This window comes from Taudactylus pleione, unplaced genomic scaffold (genome assembly GCF_031769625.1).
Source record: "Taudactylus pleione unplaced genomic scaffold, aTauple2 ptg000386l, whole genome shotgun sequence".
Classification (NCBI taxonomy): domain Eukaryota; kingdom Metazoa; phylum Chordata; class Amphibia; order Anura; family Myobatrachidae; genus Taudactylus; species Taudactylus pleione.
In genome coordinates, this window is record NW_028284787.1 from 5,898,775 (window position 1) to 5,915,000 (window position 16,226).

General features: G+C 44.0%; 1 protein-coding gene across 2 annotated transcripts in view; it reads left to right on the top strand.

The window, feature by feature from the left end:
* The window catches only part of LOC148507701 (maternal DNA replication licensing factor mcm6), a 188,489-nt gene that overhangs the window by 144,802 nt on the left and 27,461 nt on the right, over window positions 1–16,226 (top strand). The window contains exons 10-11 of one of the 2 annotated variants that reach the window (XM_088445637.1): window positions 7,659–7,766; window positions 10,711–10,866. In XM_088445637.1, coding sequence (XP_088301763.1) covers window positions 7,659–7,766; window positions 10,711–10,866 — 264 coding nt within the window. The remainder of the gene's footprint in view (window positions 1–7,658; window positions 7,767–10,710; window positions 10,867–16,226) is intronic. The other variant, XM_088445638.1, reaches the window with a different exon arrangement.

Genomic DNA, 16,226 nt, shown 5'->3' on the forward strand with positions numbered 1-16,226 from the left:
CCAGCCAGCCCCTATGGACTTTGAAGTAGTGGACAACAGCAGCACAGCACAGCACAACACTACTCTGCACTACACTACACTACACAGCCCAGCCAGCCCTAACTCCCACCCTCCCTCTTCACTGTCCACAGCCGAGTGAGAAAATGGTGCCGACGCGGTTACCTTATATAGGATCCAAAACCCGCGAGACTCGGAAGGCGGGATGATGACGTTTTGCCTTGATTTCAGATCTGAGTCAGGCGGGAAAAGTCGAGCCTGACTCGGATCTGTCTCGGATCGGGGGGGCTCGGGGGGGGGTTCGGATTTCAGCAATCCGAACCCGCTCACCCCTAATATATACACACACACACACACACACACACACACACACATATATATTAGGGGTGAGCGGGTTCGGATTTCTGAAATCCGAGCCCCCCCGATCCGAGTCCGGCTCGACTTTTCCCGCCTGACTCGGATCTGAAATCGAGGCAAAACGTCATCATCCCGCCTTCCAAGTCTCGCGGGTTTTGGATCCTATATAAGGTACCCGCTTCGGCGCCATTTTCTCACTCGGCTGTGGACAGTGAAGAGGGAGGGTGGGAGTTAGGGCTGTGTAGTGTAGTGTAGTGTAGTGTAGTGCTGCTGTTGTCCACTACTTCAAAGTCCATAGGGGCTGGTTGTGTTGTGCTGTGCTGCTGTTGTTAATAGGGGCTGTGTCCACTACTTCAAAGTCCATAGGGGCTGGCTGGACTGTGTTGTGCAGTCAGTTCTCCATAGGGGCTGTGTCCACTCCAAAGTCCTGTGCAGTGTCCCAGTCCTAAAGGGGTGCTGTATTGTTGTCCAGGGGTGCTCTGTCCATCAGGGGTGCTCCCCCCAAGTGCTAAAAAAATAAAATATTTTGTGTGTTTGTGAATTGTGTGCGCAGTAGCCGCACGTGCATCAACAAAGTAGTGCCAAGCGTGCCCCTGTGTCATAAGTAAAGGGCCGGCTGGCTAGACCGTTAAAGGGTGCTGTAACCCCCGAAAGTACACTCCAGTCCAAACCAAAAAAAAAATTATTTTCTGTGTTTGTGAATTATGTGCGCAGTAGCCGCACGTGCATCAACAAAGTATGCGCCTGTGTCATAAGTAAAGGGCCGGCTGGCTTGACTGTTAAAGGGTGCTGTAACCCCCAAAGTACAATCCAGTCCAAACCAAAAAAAAAATTATTTTCTGTGTTTAGCCGCACGTATATATCAAATCGATATAACATAAATGGAGGACCAAACTTTCTCCGATAAAAATAAAATAGAGAAAGATCAAGAACCACTTCCTCCTAGTGCTGAAGCTGCTGCCACTAGTCATGACATAGACGATAACATGCCATCAACGTCATCTGCCAAGGCCGATGCCCAATGTCATAGTAGAGGGCACATACAATCCCAAATGACAAAGTTCAGGAAAATGACCTTGAAAAAAACATTTAAATCAGCTGAAGAGAAACGTAAACTTGCCAATATGCCATTTACGACACGGAGTGGCAAGGAACGGCTAAGGTCGATCCCTAGTATGTTCATGACTAGTGGTTCAGCTTCACATGACGATGGAAGCCCTCCTCCCACTAAAAAAAATCAAACGAGTTAAGCTGTCAAAAGCACAGCGAAGAACTGTGCGTTCTAAGAAGATATCACAAATCCCCAAGGAGAGTCCAAGTGTGGTGGTGGTTGCGATGCCTGACCTTCCCAGCACTGGACGGGAAGAGGTGGCTCTTTCCACCATTTGCACGCCCACTGCAAGTGCTGAAAGGAGCACCCACAGTCCACTTGCTGATATGCAAATTGAAGATGTCACTGTTGAAGTATAACAGGATGAGGATACTGGTGTAGCTGGCGCTGAGGAGGAAGTTGGCGAGGAGGATTCTGATGGTGATGTGGTTTGTTTAAATCAGGCTCCGGGGGAGACAGTTGTTGTCCGTGGGATGAAAAAGCCCATCAAGGTCAAGCCTGGGCAGAAGACCAAACATTCCACCTCTTTGGTCTGGCAATATTTCTATCCAAATCCGGACAACAACTGTCTTGCCATATGTACCATATGTAAAGGTGAAATAAGTAGGGGTAGGGACGTCAACCACCTAGGAACATCCTCCCTTATACGGCACCTGCAGCGCGTTCATAAAAAGTTACTGTCAAGTTCAGAAACTTTGGCTAAGACCGTAAGCAGTCCAGGGACACCTAAATCCCGTTGTCCTGTTGTATCCAAGCGCCTGCAAACCACACCGTCAACTCCCTCCTCATCAATTTCCTCCTTAGTCAGGATCGGAAGTAGTCCTGCAGGCCATGTCACTGGCATGACTGACTCTCCTATCCGGGATTCCTCCGGAGGATCCTGCATTGCTACGCCTACTGCTGCTGCTGCTGCTATTGCTGCTGCTGGGAGTCGTTCATCATCCCAGAGAGGAAGTAGGAACACCACTACTTTTACTAAACAATTGACCCTCCAACAGTCCTTAGCAAGGAGGATGAAGTACGACAGCAGTCATCCTGAAGCAAAATGTATAACTGAGGCCAGTGGCTTACCCCACTTAGACTCTCCTGGGGATTTGTGATATCTGACAACGCCACCAATATTGTGCGGGCATTACATCTGGGCAAATTCCAGCACGTCCCATGTTTTGCTCACACAATAAGCTTGGTGGTGCAGAATTTTCTGAAAAGCGACAGGGACGTGCAGGAGACGCTTTGGGTGGCCCAAAAAATTTCTGGCCACTTTCACCATTCAGCGACTGCGTGCCGAAGACTGGAGCGCCAGCAAACACTCTTGAACCTGCCCCGCCATCACCTGAAGCAAGAGGTTGTGACGCGGTGGAACTCAACCCTCTATATGTTTCAGAGGATGGAGGAGCAGCAAAAGGCCATACAAGCCTATACATCCACCTATGACATAGGCAAAGGAGGGGGTATGCACCTGACTCAAGCGCAGTGGAGAATGATTTCCGTGTTGTGCAAGGTTCTCCAGCCCTTCGAACTTGCCACACGTGAAGTCAGTTCAGACACTGCCAGCTTGAGTGAGGTCATTCCCCTCATCAGGCTTTTGCAGAAGCAGCTGGAGAAAGTGAAGGAGGAGCTAAGACGGAGCGATTCCGCTCGGCATGTGGGACTTGTGGATGAAGCCCTTCACTCGCTTTGCCAGGATTCCAGGGTGGTCAATCTGTTGAAATCAGACCACTACATTTTTGCCACCGTACTCGATCCTTTGTTTAAAGCCTATGTGGTGTCTCTCTTTCCGGCCGACACAAGCCTGCAGAGGTGCAAAGACCTGCTGGTGAACACACTGTCAGCTGAAGCGGAACGTGACACGTCAACAGCTCCTTCTTCATTTTCTCCCGCAACTGGGGCTGCCAGGAAAAAAACTTAGGTATCCTAAGCAACCCGCTGGCGGTGATGCAGGGCAGGCAGGACCAAGTTTGGACATCTGGTCCGGACTGAAGGACCTGGCAACAATTTCTGACATGTCTACTGTCACTGCATATGATACTGTCACCATTGACAGAATGGTGGAGGATTACATCGGTGACAGCATCCAAGTAGGCATGTCAGACAGTCCATACCTGTACTGGCAGGAAAAAGAGGCAATTTGGAGGCCCCTGTACAAACTGGCTCTATTTTACCTGAGTTGCCCCCCCTCCAGTGTGTACTCCGAAAGAGTGTTTAGTGCAGCCGGGAACCTTGTCAGCGGAAGGAGGTTGCTTCCACAGAATGTGGAGAAGATGATCTTCATCAAAATGAATTATCAGCTCTTCCAGGGAGACCTGCCTCCAGAAGGTACAGAGGGACCTGTGGTGGTGGATTCAAGTGGGGACGAGTTAATACTTTGTGAGGATGAGGATGTACACACTGAAGAGGGTGAGGAATCGGTGGATGAGGAGGATGAGGATGACATCTTGCCTCCGTAGAGCCAGTTTGTGCAGGGACACATTAATTGCCAGCTTGTTTTGTGGGGGCCCAAACGAACCAATCATTTCAGCCACAGTTGTGTGGCAGACCCTGGCGCTGAAATGATTGCTTTGTTAAAGTGTGCATGTCCTGTTTATACAACATAAGGGTGGGTGCGAGGGCCCAAGGACAATTCCATCTTGCACCTCTTTTTTTTCTTTGCATTATGTACAGTTTGGGGCCTAGTTTTTCTAACTGCCATCCTGTCTGCCACTGCAGTGTCACTCCTAGATGGGTCACGTGTTTGTGCCGCCCACTCGTGTCGCTTAGCATAGTCATCCAGCTACCTCGGTGCAACCTTTTGGACATAAAAACACTATTGTGAGGTGTGAGGTGTTCAGAATAGACTGGAAATTAGTGGAAATTAAGGTTATTGAGGTTAATAATGGCATAGGAGCAGAAAAACCTACAAATTCTGTGATGTTAGCTGTTTTTATGCTTTTTTTCAAAAAAATACAGATCCAAAACACAAAACCCAGAACCCAAAACACGGAAGGGTGGTTTTGGCAAAACCAATCCAGATCCAAAACACGAAGAAAGATCCAGATCCAAAACCAAAACACAAAACACGAAAAGTGGCCGGTGCACACCCCTAATATATATATGTGTGTGTGTGTGTATGTATATGCATATTATATATACACACACACACACATATATATATATATATATATATATATATGTGTGTGTGTGTGTGTGTGTGTGTGTGTGTGTGTGTGTATATATAATATACATATACATACACACACACACACACACAAATTGGATGATCCGGCACTCCAGTGCATGAAAAGTAACAATGTCACCGGTGCCCTCTGCTAAGAACGCAGCGGCACTCAGGGTATTTAAATGAGTCACATATATTTCCAACGTTTCAGAGCGACTACGGCTCTTTTTTCAAGGAATACAGACCCCCCAAAAAATTATATATATATATATATATATATATATATATATATATATATATATATATATAGGGACCCTGACCTTGCACTTTATGAACTCTTCCCAAAATACTTTTGGAAAAGATAAGCTATAAATCCGATTTATTTAAAAAAATATATATTTATTTTTTACTAAAAATCGCTATTTATTATCTTTTAGTACTAGCTTTTTATCCATTATTTCTGTGTATTTATGTCATTGTGTGTTGTCTATGAATTGTTTTATCTAATTAAATTTTTTATGCACATTATTTATGCAGTTTTAAATATTTATTCATATATATTACACGGTTGTATTTACTGCACAAAGTCACTTGTATGTCACGGTCCTGGATAAGGACAAAGATATAAATACAAAAAATTGTTTTTGCACAGGTTGTGAGATTTGCACAGGTTTAATTGGTTCACTGTATATGCACTAGGAGGCGCTTGTTGTCAGCTATATTGTCGTATTGTTTCCTGTACTAAGGTGGCCTAGCCATGGCCACCATTTTTTGTTGACCAAGCAGACACCTTATCAAGGGAGTGCTACATATACAAGTAGTATATGTATGTATGTATATGTATGTATATATATATATATGTGTGTGTGTGTGTGTGTATATATATATATATATATATATATATATATATACGTATAATATTTCTATTAGATTTACCAATATAAAGTAACAGAAACCACACACTTGTGAAAGGTATTTCACATTAAACAGAGTGGACAAATTTGGCGCTGTTTTCTTCTATTGATTTATATATATATATATATATATATATATGACACTGTCCAGATAGACCCCAGATGTTAGACGGGGACAAAAGGTCGACACAAAAATGGTCCTCTTCCTTTTTTTTTTTTTTTTTTTTTTTTTTTCAGGGTTAGGCACCTACCCAGACTTTCAGCGTTAGGCACCACAGGGATGGTTAGGGTGAAGATTAGGGCTAAAAAAACAAATTGTCTACCATTTTCATGTTTAACTTTTGACCCTGTCGACATTTTGTACCGGTCGACCTTCTTACATGTAGAACGTTAGTGTGTCTGACTTTTGTTCCTGTCTACCTATTAACTCACATCTGGTGTCTATCTAGACTTTGTCTCTCTTATACCACACCCACATTTAAATGCCCTTTCATGCCTTAATGTACGGTATAAAAGGGGTGTGGCATGTTAGGTCAACACACATCAGGTCAACATGAGACTGTCTACAATGACCATGTTGACATTCATCATGTGTACACAGATGACCTGTTGACATAATAAAATGCCAACCTAACATCCCTGGTGACTCAGCGGTCACTTATCTAGTCCTGGCAGCTGCTGTGGCTCCAGCATTTTTCTTCAGTTCCTGGGGGTCACCTGTGCAGCAGTTCTGGCACAGCCATTTGACGAGCGGTAGTTCTGGCATTTTTCCCCTAATTCTAATCCCTAACCCTTCCCCCTAGTCCCTACTCTAACCCTCCCGGCGGCACTTAACCATCTAAATTCTAAGAATGTTGACATTAAACATTATGCGGAAGTCTTCTTGGTGGACATTCTAATTTCGACATTATGAATAGCGACATGGTCACTGTCCACCATGTGACCAGCTCATGTATAAAAGTTAAAGTATCTTCACAGCACTTGAGCTGTTTGAGCAGCTGGATGACAGCTATATTTATCAGACTTTTGGAAAGAGATTAGTGGATTTGGGAAGTCTCGGTAGAGGAGTATTAACTTCCTTTATTTTTCTGTTATAAGCTCTATTACTGTACCTTGTAAAATGTAATGCATGTAACATTAATTATTCCACATGGATCTGAAGTATTGCCTTATGAATTCTAGTGGGTCTGCAAACAGTGGTGTATTGATTTAACACTTTCACTATCATCTCCTCTTCCAGCAAAATGCACCATTCTACTTTCCTCCAGTAGATCTTAAGTGCAGTTTTTCTGAATGTTAGGCCTACGTTTAAATTTTTTGCTTTTCTAGGCCACTTTGGCTCTGCTAAGCAAGCCATTACACAGCCCATTCCTTCAACATCAGTCATGTTCTGTACTCCCAGGTGTATAAAGGATACTTTATGATATAAAAAAATAACAATATTGTGCTGGATGTCTACATGAGTCACAAAAACTGTTTGATTAATAAACGGAGCAGTGAAATAGCTTATATCACTATCATGTAGAGTGCGCTGTGACTTGATGGCTGGTAACAATAATGGACCGCCATATCTGCCATTGTGAAGCAGTCAGCACTGCTGTGATCTTGTGATTGAATGAGCTAGACACACATACATACATACATACATACATACATACATACATCTATCATTTAATACTACAGTTCCTGCTTTAGAATCCTAAAGGAACAAGTGAGTGCACAGGTTGGTGCTTCCATACACCGTATTCAGTTATCGCTGCTTAAAATTGTAAAATATCAAGATCCTATAGTGATATTCAGAGCTACCTGTTTGCCAGTGTGGTAAAAATAAGTGCAATTGTGCTCTACTGGGTGCTAGGTGTTATTTTATATCGATTTTACTGATAAGAATTACTTGACTGATGTTTCCTTCTCTTGATTCTCAAGCAGACAGCCTTTAATGTGAACATTAGCCCTTAATGACTAATCACCACAAGCTTCTGAGGAATAACCCCACACTTTTTTTTTACCTTGTTTCAGCTGCTAATGTGATCACTTTACGCTTTCCATAATCACAGTTAAACAGTCTGTAAACTTTGCTGCTAGCAAATGGTTATTTTTATTTTCTGATGTTTCTTCCATTTAGGGGGTTTGTTGCATTGATGAGTTTGACAAGATGGATCTGAAAGATCAAGTAGCCATTCATGAAGCAATGGAACAGCAAACCATATCAATCACAAAAGCTGGTGTGAAGGTAGGATAACTTACCCATAAGAGCACTCTGGGCCTGATTCAGAGCCGCTCGTAAGCGGCCGCTCGTTCGCGCCGAGCGATGTTCGCAGAACTGCGCATGCGTATGGGTCGTAAATAATGCACATGCGCCAACCAGTCAGTGCAATCGGATATCGAGTGCTCGTCAAATAGCGAGTGCCTGCTAATTTGAGTGACAGGATGAGGAGTTTGTGGGTGGTAACAGGGGAAGGTGCTTGAAAACGGGGAGTGGAGATCCGAACGCAGGCATGCCAAACGGTCAAAACGGGCGTTTTAAGGGTGTGCATAATTAACAAAGCAGCGTCATCGACCACGTCACTTGGTTGTCTCTTAGCCTGAACTGCTCGCATGATTGCGGTAGGAAAATCCTACCACAAGCACTGCGAGCAGTTCAGATGCCTTTCGATGTACTCGATTATTCAAATAAATAACGGAGATGACGTAGGATGCGAGCGGCCAGGGGGCGTCTTTACAAAATAGCGAGCGCATGTTTCGTTCGCTCGCTCAGACATAGAGGCGTTAACAGACCGCAAAGAGTGAGCGCTCAATTTAAATAGCCGGCCCCTTTTTCTGACCGAGCGAGCGCAAATAGCGTCCAGCTCTGAATCAGGCCCTCTGTTTCAAGAAACCATGCAGTAACCAAGGTATCCTTGAGAACGGGAAGGTGTATGTACAATATATAGTCAACATTTATCTAAAGTAAATAAATAGCACTGCTTTAATTGGTGCATATATAGTACAAGAAATTAAATCACTTTGTATTCATATACAGGGGCTCCGGGAGGGGGGGCGAGCAGGCACGAATTGCCCAGGCACGGGCTTGTCAGAGGCCCCCCTGCTCTCTTACCAGTCAGCAGCACAGCACATGCTGTTGTGTGCCGGGCTCCAGTGGGAGACTGCTCACAGCAGCAGTCTCCTCTCCTTGTGTGTGTGGGGGGGCGATCACACTGATTGCACCCCTCCAGGATTTGTGCCAGGCTGAGGGACTGATGGCGCCCCCCTCCCCAGCGCGCAAAGCAAATAGGTTGTTTTTTTGTTTTTTTTTGCATCTCCCGTGATTAGGCTACGTCCCCTTCCCCTGGGCTGGCTCTCTACTGCCCTGTTCATATCTTAATCTGTAAGTATAACCTATATGGTGAATTTTAGGCACATAAAATACCCCTGGTCATGTCAGATGGGTTATGAGAACTTAAACTCTCAACTCTGAATGTAAATGTTTTAGATTTGTCTGATACATGAGTTATCCGTGAATGTTCTCATTCACTGTATGTGTATGAACAACAATCCTTTAGTGCTTGAAATTGGCAGAAAAATTGTAATTTTAATATCAAACGTGTAATTTAATTTTATCAAACATGCTCAATAGTCCAGATCACTGCTATGGAGGTACAGCTATATCCGGAATCTGTTCAGTCCCTTGTTATCGTTTGGTCAGATCATCGGCAACATCTTGCCATGTATGGCCAGCATTAAATATTTTAGGGTTTTGCAAATGGCAGGAAGCCAATCTGATCACAGTACATGCAAAAATGTTTCAGGCTACATATTGACTTTTGTGGTTTTTAATTTAACAATTTTAATAGGGTGGTATTTACCCTATGGAGCAAGATTTTGTATTCTTTTGTACTGCATTTATATTGTGTACAAATGAACCATATACAATACTACATACAGTATATTTAGTCTCAAAGATTGCTGCATTTGTCATCCCAGGCCTATCGCCTGGATCAACATTTCCATAATCAAAGATATTTGAGAGGACCACAAATATTCATTGTTGTAAAACTGAACTTTTTTTTTCCGTGTATTCTGTTTTAAACTACTATATAATACTAAATGATCGTAAGTGCTGTTAGGCAGTCATAATGAGATGCTTATGACTTGAGCTGCAACAAAAGTTTTTGCTTCAGCTATTTGTTCTATTCAGCTATTTGTAGGATTGTTTAAACTTTTTTCGTGGGAAGCTGTTCTCAGTGGTACAAGATAAGGTACTTGGATACAAAGAGTTAATTAAGCCACACAAACAAATATCTTAGAAAAATTTTATTTATTACAATATAATATCTGAAAATAATACTTTGCATAGCTTCGGGATATAGCTGGTTAAACACTGGATCCAGAAACCTCAATCCCAATACATGGAGCTGGATTCAAAGATAACAATTCCTGGTCACTGTCTGCAGGTCATTTTCAGGAAAGGCTGATTCAAATTTCCTTTTTCCTAAACCATCCTATACTATCCTGCTGACAGGCTCCAGGGACCACTTACAAATATGGGTATAAATTTATTTCAAACTACTCTATTGGTTAAATACTGATCAGAAATATATAACAAACTAAGGCATGTGTATATACCTACAGACAACGCCATGAGGATTTGAGGTGTCTAATTTCCACATTCCTGTACCATTTCATGCCTGACGCACACATAAAAATACTAAATAAACATGGCTGTCAGCCATTTTTGCTCTCCCATTGCAGAAGCATGTAACTTTGTATTCTATTTAAAGCTGAAATCTGAGTATTATTTTACTTCTAATATAATCCCTTTCATGCAAAGATTGCTTAACAGCTCTGGCCTTTTACATAATGTATTTTAACAAAAATATTGGAAATATTGACTCACTCGGGTTATCCTAAACTGGCTAAACTGATGTCCCTATAAAAAAACCAGGTCCTGGTGCCAAGACTTTTTTGTTTAGGTCGGATAGTTTACTTCTAATCCTTGGGTTTAAGCGAAGGGAAAGAAACAATTTGAAAAAGCCATGATAATTTTCACATTGCTCATGTATTCTATGATTGTATCTGGTAGGTTTTAGATGTATAGTTACACTGCTGACAAGTAGTACTAGTAAACCTATGAAAAATTGTGAGTCTGTTTTTCGAGAATATATATTGACTGACGTTATGCTTATGATTGCTTCAAGGCCACGTTAAATGCCCGTACATCCATCTTGGCAGCGGCAAATCCTGTCGGTGGAAGATATGAACGCTCAAAATCGTTGAAGCATAATATAAATCTTTCAGCTCCAATAATGTCGAGATTTGACCTTTTCTTCATTTTAGTGGATGAATGCAATGAGGTATTTTTTCCTTTTTGATGTAAAGTACAGAAGAAAATTAAGAATACTACTAGCAGTATACTGCATATGTAATTGTTATTGGTCATAAACCATTTTTTAACTGATTTAAAACACATTATTGATTTTATATATTTGTGTGTGTATACAGTATATAATATATATATATATATATATATATATATATATATATATATATATATATATATATATATATATATATTAGGGGTGTGCACCGGCCACTTTTCGTGTTTTGGATCTGGATTGGTTTTGCCAAAACCACCCTTCCGTGTTTTGGGTTCTTGGTTTTGTGTTTTGGATCTGTATTTTTTTTAAAAAAAGCATAAAAACAGCTAAAATCACAGAATGTGTTGGTTTTTCTGCTCCTATGCTATTATTAACCTCAATAACCTTAATTTCCAGTCTATTCTGAACACCTCACACCTCACAATAGTGTTTTTATGTCCAAAAGGTTGCACCGAGGTAGCTGGATGACTATGCTAAGCGACACGAGTGGGCGGCACAAACACGTGACCCATCTAGGAGTGATGCTGCAGTGGCAGACAGGATGGCAGTTTGCATTATGTACAGTTTGGGGCCTAGTTTTTCAAAGAAAAAAAAGAGGTGCAAGATGGAATTGTCCTTGGGCCCTCCCACCCACCCTTATGTTGTATAAACAGGACATGCACACTTTAACAAAGCAATCATTTCAGCGCCAGGGTCTGCCACACAACTGTGGCTGAAATGATTGGTTCGTTTGGGCCCCCACAAAACAAGCTGGCAATTAATCTGTCCCTGCACAAACTGGCTCTACGGAGGCAAGATGTCGTCTTCATCCTCCTCATCCACCGATTCCTCACCCTCTTCAGTGTTGTGTACATCCTCATCTTCACAGAGTATTAACTCGTCCCCACTGGAATCCACCACCACAGGTCCCTCTCTACGTTCTGGAGGCTGGACTCCCTGGAAGAGTTGATAATTCATTTTTATGAACATCATCTTCTCCACATTTTGTGGAAGCAACCGCCTACGCCTTTCGCTGACAAGGTTCCCGGCTGCACTAAACACTCTTTCGGAGTACACACTGGAGGGGGGGCAACTCAGGTAAAATAGAGCCAGTTTGTACAGGGGCCTCCTAATTGCCTCTTTTTCCTGCCAGTACAGGTATGGACTGTCTGACATGCCTACTTGGATGCTGTCACTGATGTAATCCTCCACCATTCTGTCAATGGTGACAGTATCATATGTAGTGACAGTAGACATGTCAGAAATTGTTGCCAGGTCCTTCAGTCCGGACCAGATGTCCAAACTTGGTCCTGCCTGCCCTGCATCACCGCCAGCGGGTTGCTTAGGATACCTAAGTTTTTTCCTGGCAGCCCCAGTTGCGGGAGAAAATGAAGATGGAGCTGTTGACGTGTCACGTTCCGCTTCAGCTGACAGTGTGTTCACCAGCAGGTCTTTGCAACTCTGCAGGCTTGTGTCGGCCGGAAAGAGGGACACCACATAGGCTTTAAACCTAGGATCGAGCACGGTGGCCAAAATTTAGTGGTCTGATTTCAACAGATTGACCACCCTGGAATTCTGGCAAAGCGAATGAAGGGCTTCATCCACAAGTCCCACATGCCGAGCGGAATCGCTCCATCTTAGCTCCTCCTTCACTTTCTCCAGCTGCTTCTGCAAAAGCCTGATGAGGGGAATGACCTCACTCAAGCTGGCAGTGTCTGAACTGACTTCACGTGTGGCAAGTTCGAAGGGCTGGAGAACCTTGCACAACACTGAAATCATTCTCCACTGCGCTTGAGTCAGGTGCATACCCCCTCCTTTGCCTATGTCATAGGTGGATGTATAGGCTTGAATGGCCTTTTGCTGCTCCTCCATCCTCTGAAGCATATAGAGGGTTGAGTTCCACCGCGTCACAACCTCTTGCTTCAGGTGATGGCGGGGCAGGTTCAAGAGTGTTTGCTGGTGCTCCAGTCTTCGGCACGCAGTCGCTGAATGGCGAAAGTGGGCAGAAATTTTTCGGCCCACCCAAAGCGTCTCCTGCACGCCCCTGTCGCTTTTCAGAAAATTCTGCACCACCAAGTTTATTGTGTGAGCAAAACATGGGACATGCTGGAATTTGCCCAGATGTAATGCCCGCACAATATTGGTGGCGTTGTCAGATATCACAAATCCCCAGGAGAGTCTAAGTGGGGTAAGCCACTGGGTGATGATTTCCCTCAGTTTCTCTAAGAGGTTGTCGGCGGTGTGCCTCTTACTGAAACCGGTGATACACAGCGTTGCCTGCCTTGGAACGAGCTGGCGTTTATGAGATGCTGAAACTGGTGACGCTGCTGCTGTTGCTGCGTAAGGTGATACATCTACCCAGTGGGCTGTCAGTCATATAGTCCTTAGTCTGCCCTGTTCCACTTGTCCACATGTCCGTGGTTAAGTGGACATTGGGTACAACGGCATTTTTCAGGACACTGAGGACTCTTTTTCTGACGTTTCTGTACAGTCTCGGTATCGCCTGCCTAGTGAAGTGGAATCTAGACAGGATTTGGAACCGGGGACACACTACCTCCATCAATTGTCTAAATCCCACTGTACTAATGGCGGATACCGGATGCACGTCTAACACCAACATAGCAGTCAAGGCCTCAGTTATACGTTTTGCTTCAGGATGACTGCTGTCATACTTCATCCTTCTCGCTAAGGACTGTTGGAGGGTCAATTGTTTAGTAAAAGTAGTGGTGTTCCTACTTCCTCTCTGGGATGATGAACGACTCCCAGCAGCAGCGGCAGCAGGAGGCGTAGCAATGCAGGATCCTCCGGAGGAATCCCGGATAGGAGAGTCAGTCATGCCAGTGACATGGCCTGCAGGACTACTTCCGATCCTGACTAAGGAGGAAATTGATGAGGAGGGAGTTGACGGTGTGGTTTGCAGGCGCTTGGATACAACAGGACAACGGGATTTAGGTGTCCCTGGACTGCTTATGGTCTTAGCCAAAGTTTCTGAACTTGACAGTAACTTTTTATGAACACGCTGCAGGTGCCGTATAAGGGAGGATGTTCCTAGGTGGTTAACGTCCCTACCCCTACTTATTTCACCTTTACATAAGGTACATATGGCAAGACAGTTGTTGTCCGGATTTGGATAGAAATATTGCCAGACCATAGAGGTGGAATGTTTGGTCTTCTGCCCAGGCATGACCGTGATGGGCTTTTTCATCCCACGGACAACAACTGTCTCCCCCGGAGCCTGATTTAAACAAACCACATCACCATCAGAATCCTCCTCGCCAACTTCCTCCTCAGCGCCAGCTACACCAGTATCCTCACCCTGTTGTACTTCAACAGTGACATCTTCAATTTGCATATCAGCAAGTGGACTGTGGGTGCTCCTTTCAGCACTTGCAGGGGGCGTGCAAATGGTGGAAAGAGCCACCTCTTCCCGTCCAGTGCTGGGAAGGTCAGGCATCGCAACCGCCACCACACTTGGACTCTCCTTGGGGATTTGTGATATCTTCTTAGAACGCACAGTTCTTCGCTGTGCTTTTGACAGCTTAACTCGTTTGATTTTTTTAGTGGGAGGAGGGCTTCCATCGTCATGTGAAGCTGAACCACTAGCCATGAACATACTAGGGATCGACCTTAGCCGTTCCTTGCCACACCGTGTCGTAAATGGCATATTGGCAAGTTTACGTTTCTCTTCAGATGATTTAAATGTTTTTTTAAGGTCATTTTCCTGAACTTTGTCATTTGGGATTGTATGTGGCTTCTACTATGACATTGGGCATCGGCCTTGGCAGACGACGTTGATGGCATGTTATCGTCTATGTCATGACTAGTGGCTGCAGCTTCAGCACTAGGAGGAAGTGGTTCTTGATCTTTCTCTATTTTATTTTTATCGGAGAAAGTTTGGTCCTCCATTTATGTTATATCGATTTGATATATACGTGCGGCTAAGGCGCACACAAACACAGAAAATATTTTTTTATTTTTGCTGGAGAGTAGTGCACTTTGTGGGTTACACCACCCTTTAAGAAATGAGCCACCCGGCCCTTTACTTATGACACAGGCGCACGCTTGGCACTACTTTGTTGATGCACGTGCGGCTACTGCGCATACAATTCACAAACACAGAAAATATTTTTTTATTTGGTTTGGAGTGTACTTTGGGGGTTACAGCACCCTTTAACGGTCAAGCCAGCCGGCCCTTTACTTATGACACAGGCGCACGCTTGGCACTACTTTGTTGATGCACGTGCGGCTACTGCGCACACAATTCACAAACACAGAGAAAATATTATTTTTTTAGCACTTGGGGGGGAGCACCCCTGATGGACAGAGCACCCCCTGGACAACACTACAGCACCCCTTTAGGACTGGGACACTGCACAGGACTTTGGAGTGGACACAGCCCCTATTAACAACAGCAGCACAGCACAACACAGCCAGCCCCTATGGACTTTGAAGTAGTGGACACAGCCCCTATGGACAACAGCAGCACAGCACAGCACAGCACAACACTACTCTGCACTACACTACACTACACTACACTACACAGCCCAGCCAGCCCTAACTCCCACCCTCCCTCTTCACTGTCCACAGCCGTGTGAGAAAATGGCGCCGACGTGGGTACCTTTATATAGGATCCAAAACCCGCGAGACCCGGAAGGCGGGATGATGACGTTTTGCCTCGATTTCAGATCCGAGTCAGGCGGGAAAAGTCGAGCCTGACTCGGATCTGCCTCGGATCGGGGGGGCTTGGGGGGGGTTCGGATTTCAGAAATCCGAACCCGCTCACCCCTAATATATATATATATATATATTTTTTTTTTTGTTACAAATGAGGCTTCACACAAATCATTCTATATCCTCTTCAGAATTCAAAATGTAAACAAAACCATGTGTTTCAATTCGTTTCGGAGCGCTTTTGATTCCATTCACAAACCTCAAATTGTTTATTTTGATTTTATCATAAAGACAGTGGTTTACATCCCAGAGATAACCCACATACCACAAAGTGTAAGGGATGGGGACCCTGACAGATAGACGAGGACAAACTGCCCACCAATACATAACTTTCTGTAGCACCCAATGCCCACCTAGACTGCACTATGTGATATGCTTACATTTTCCAGGGACACTGCCCATCAAAAATATCCTTATATAAGACAGATGAGAAGAAAAATGCCAATATGATAAAAAGGAAGCCTATGGTATTTTGTAGTGTCTGCTTTTGAACTAGCTGTGCATGATGCTAGAAAATCTAATAATCCTGACCCTGCACTGACTTATTGACTCCGTCGTCCGATATTTGTAAAGAGATAAGGCAGATAACATAAGTAATTTCTCTGACTGCACAAAACATTTCTAAC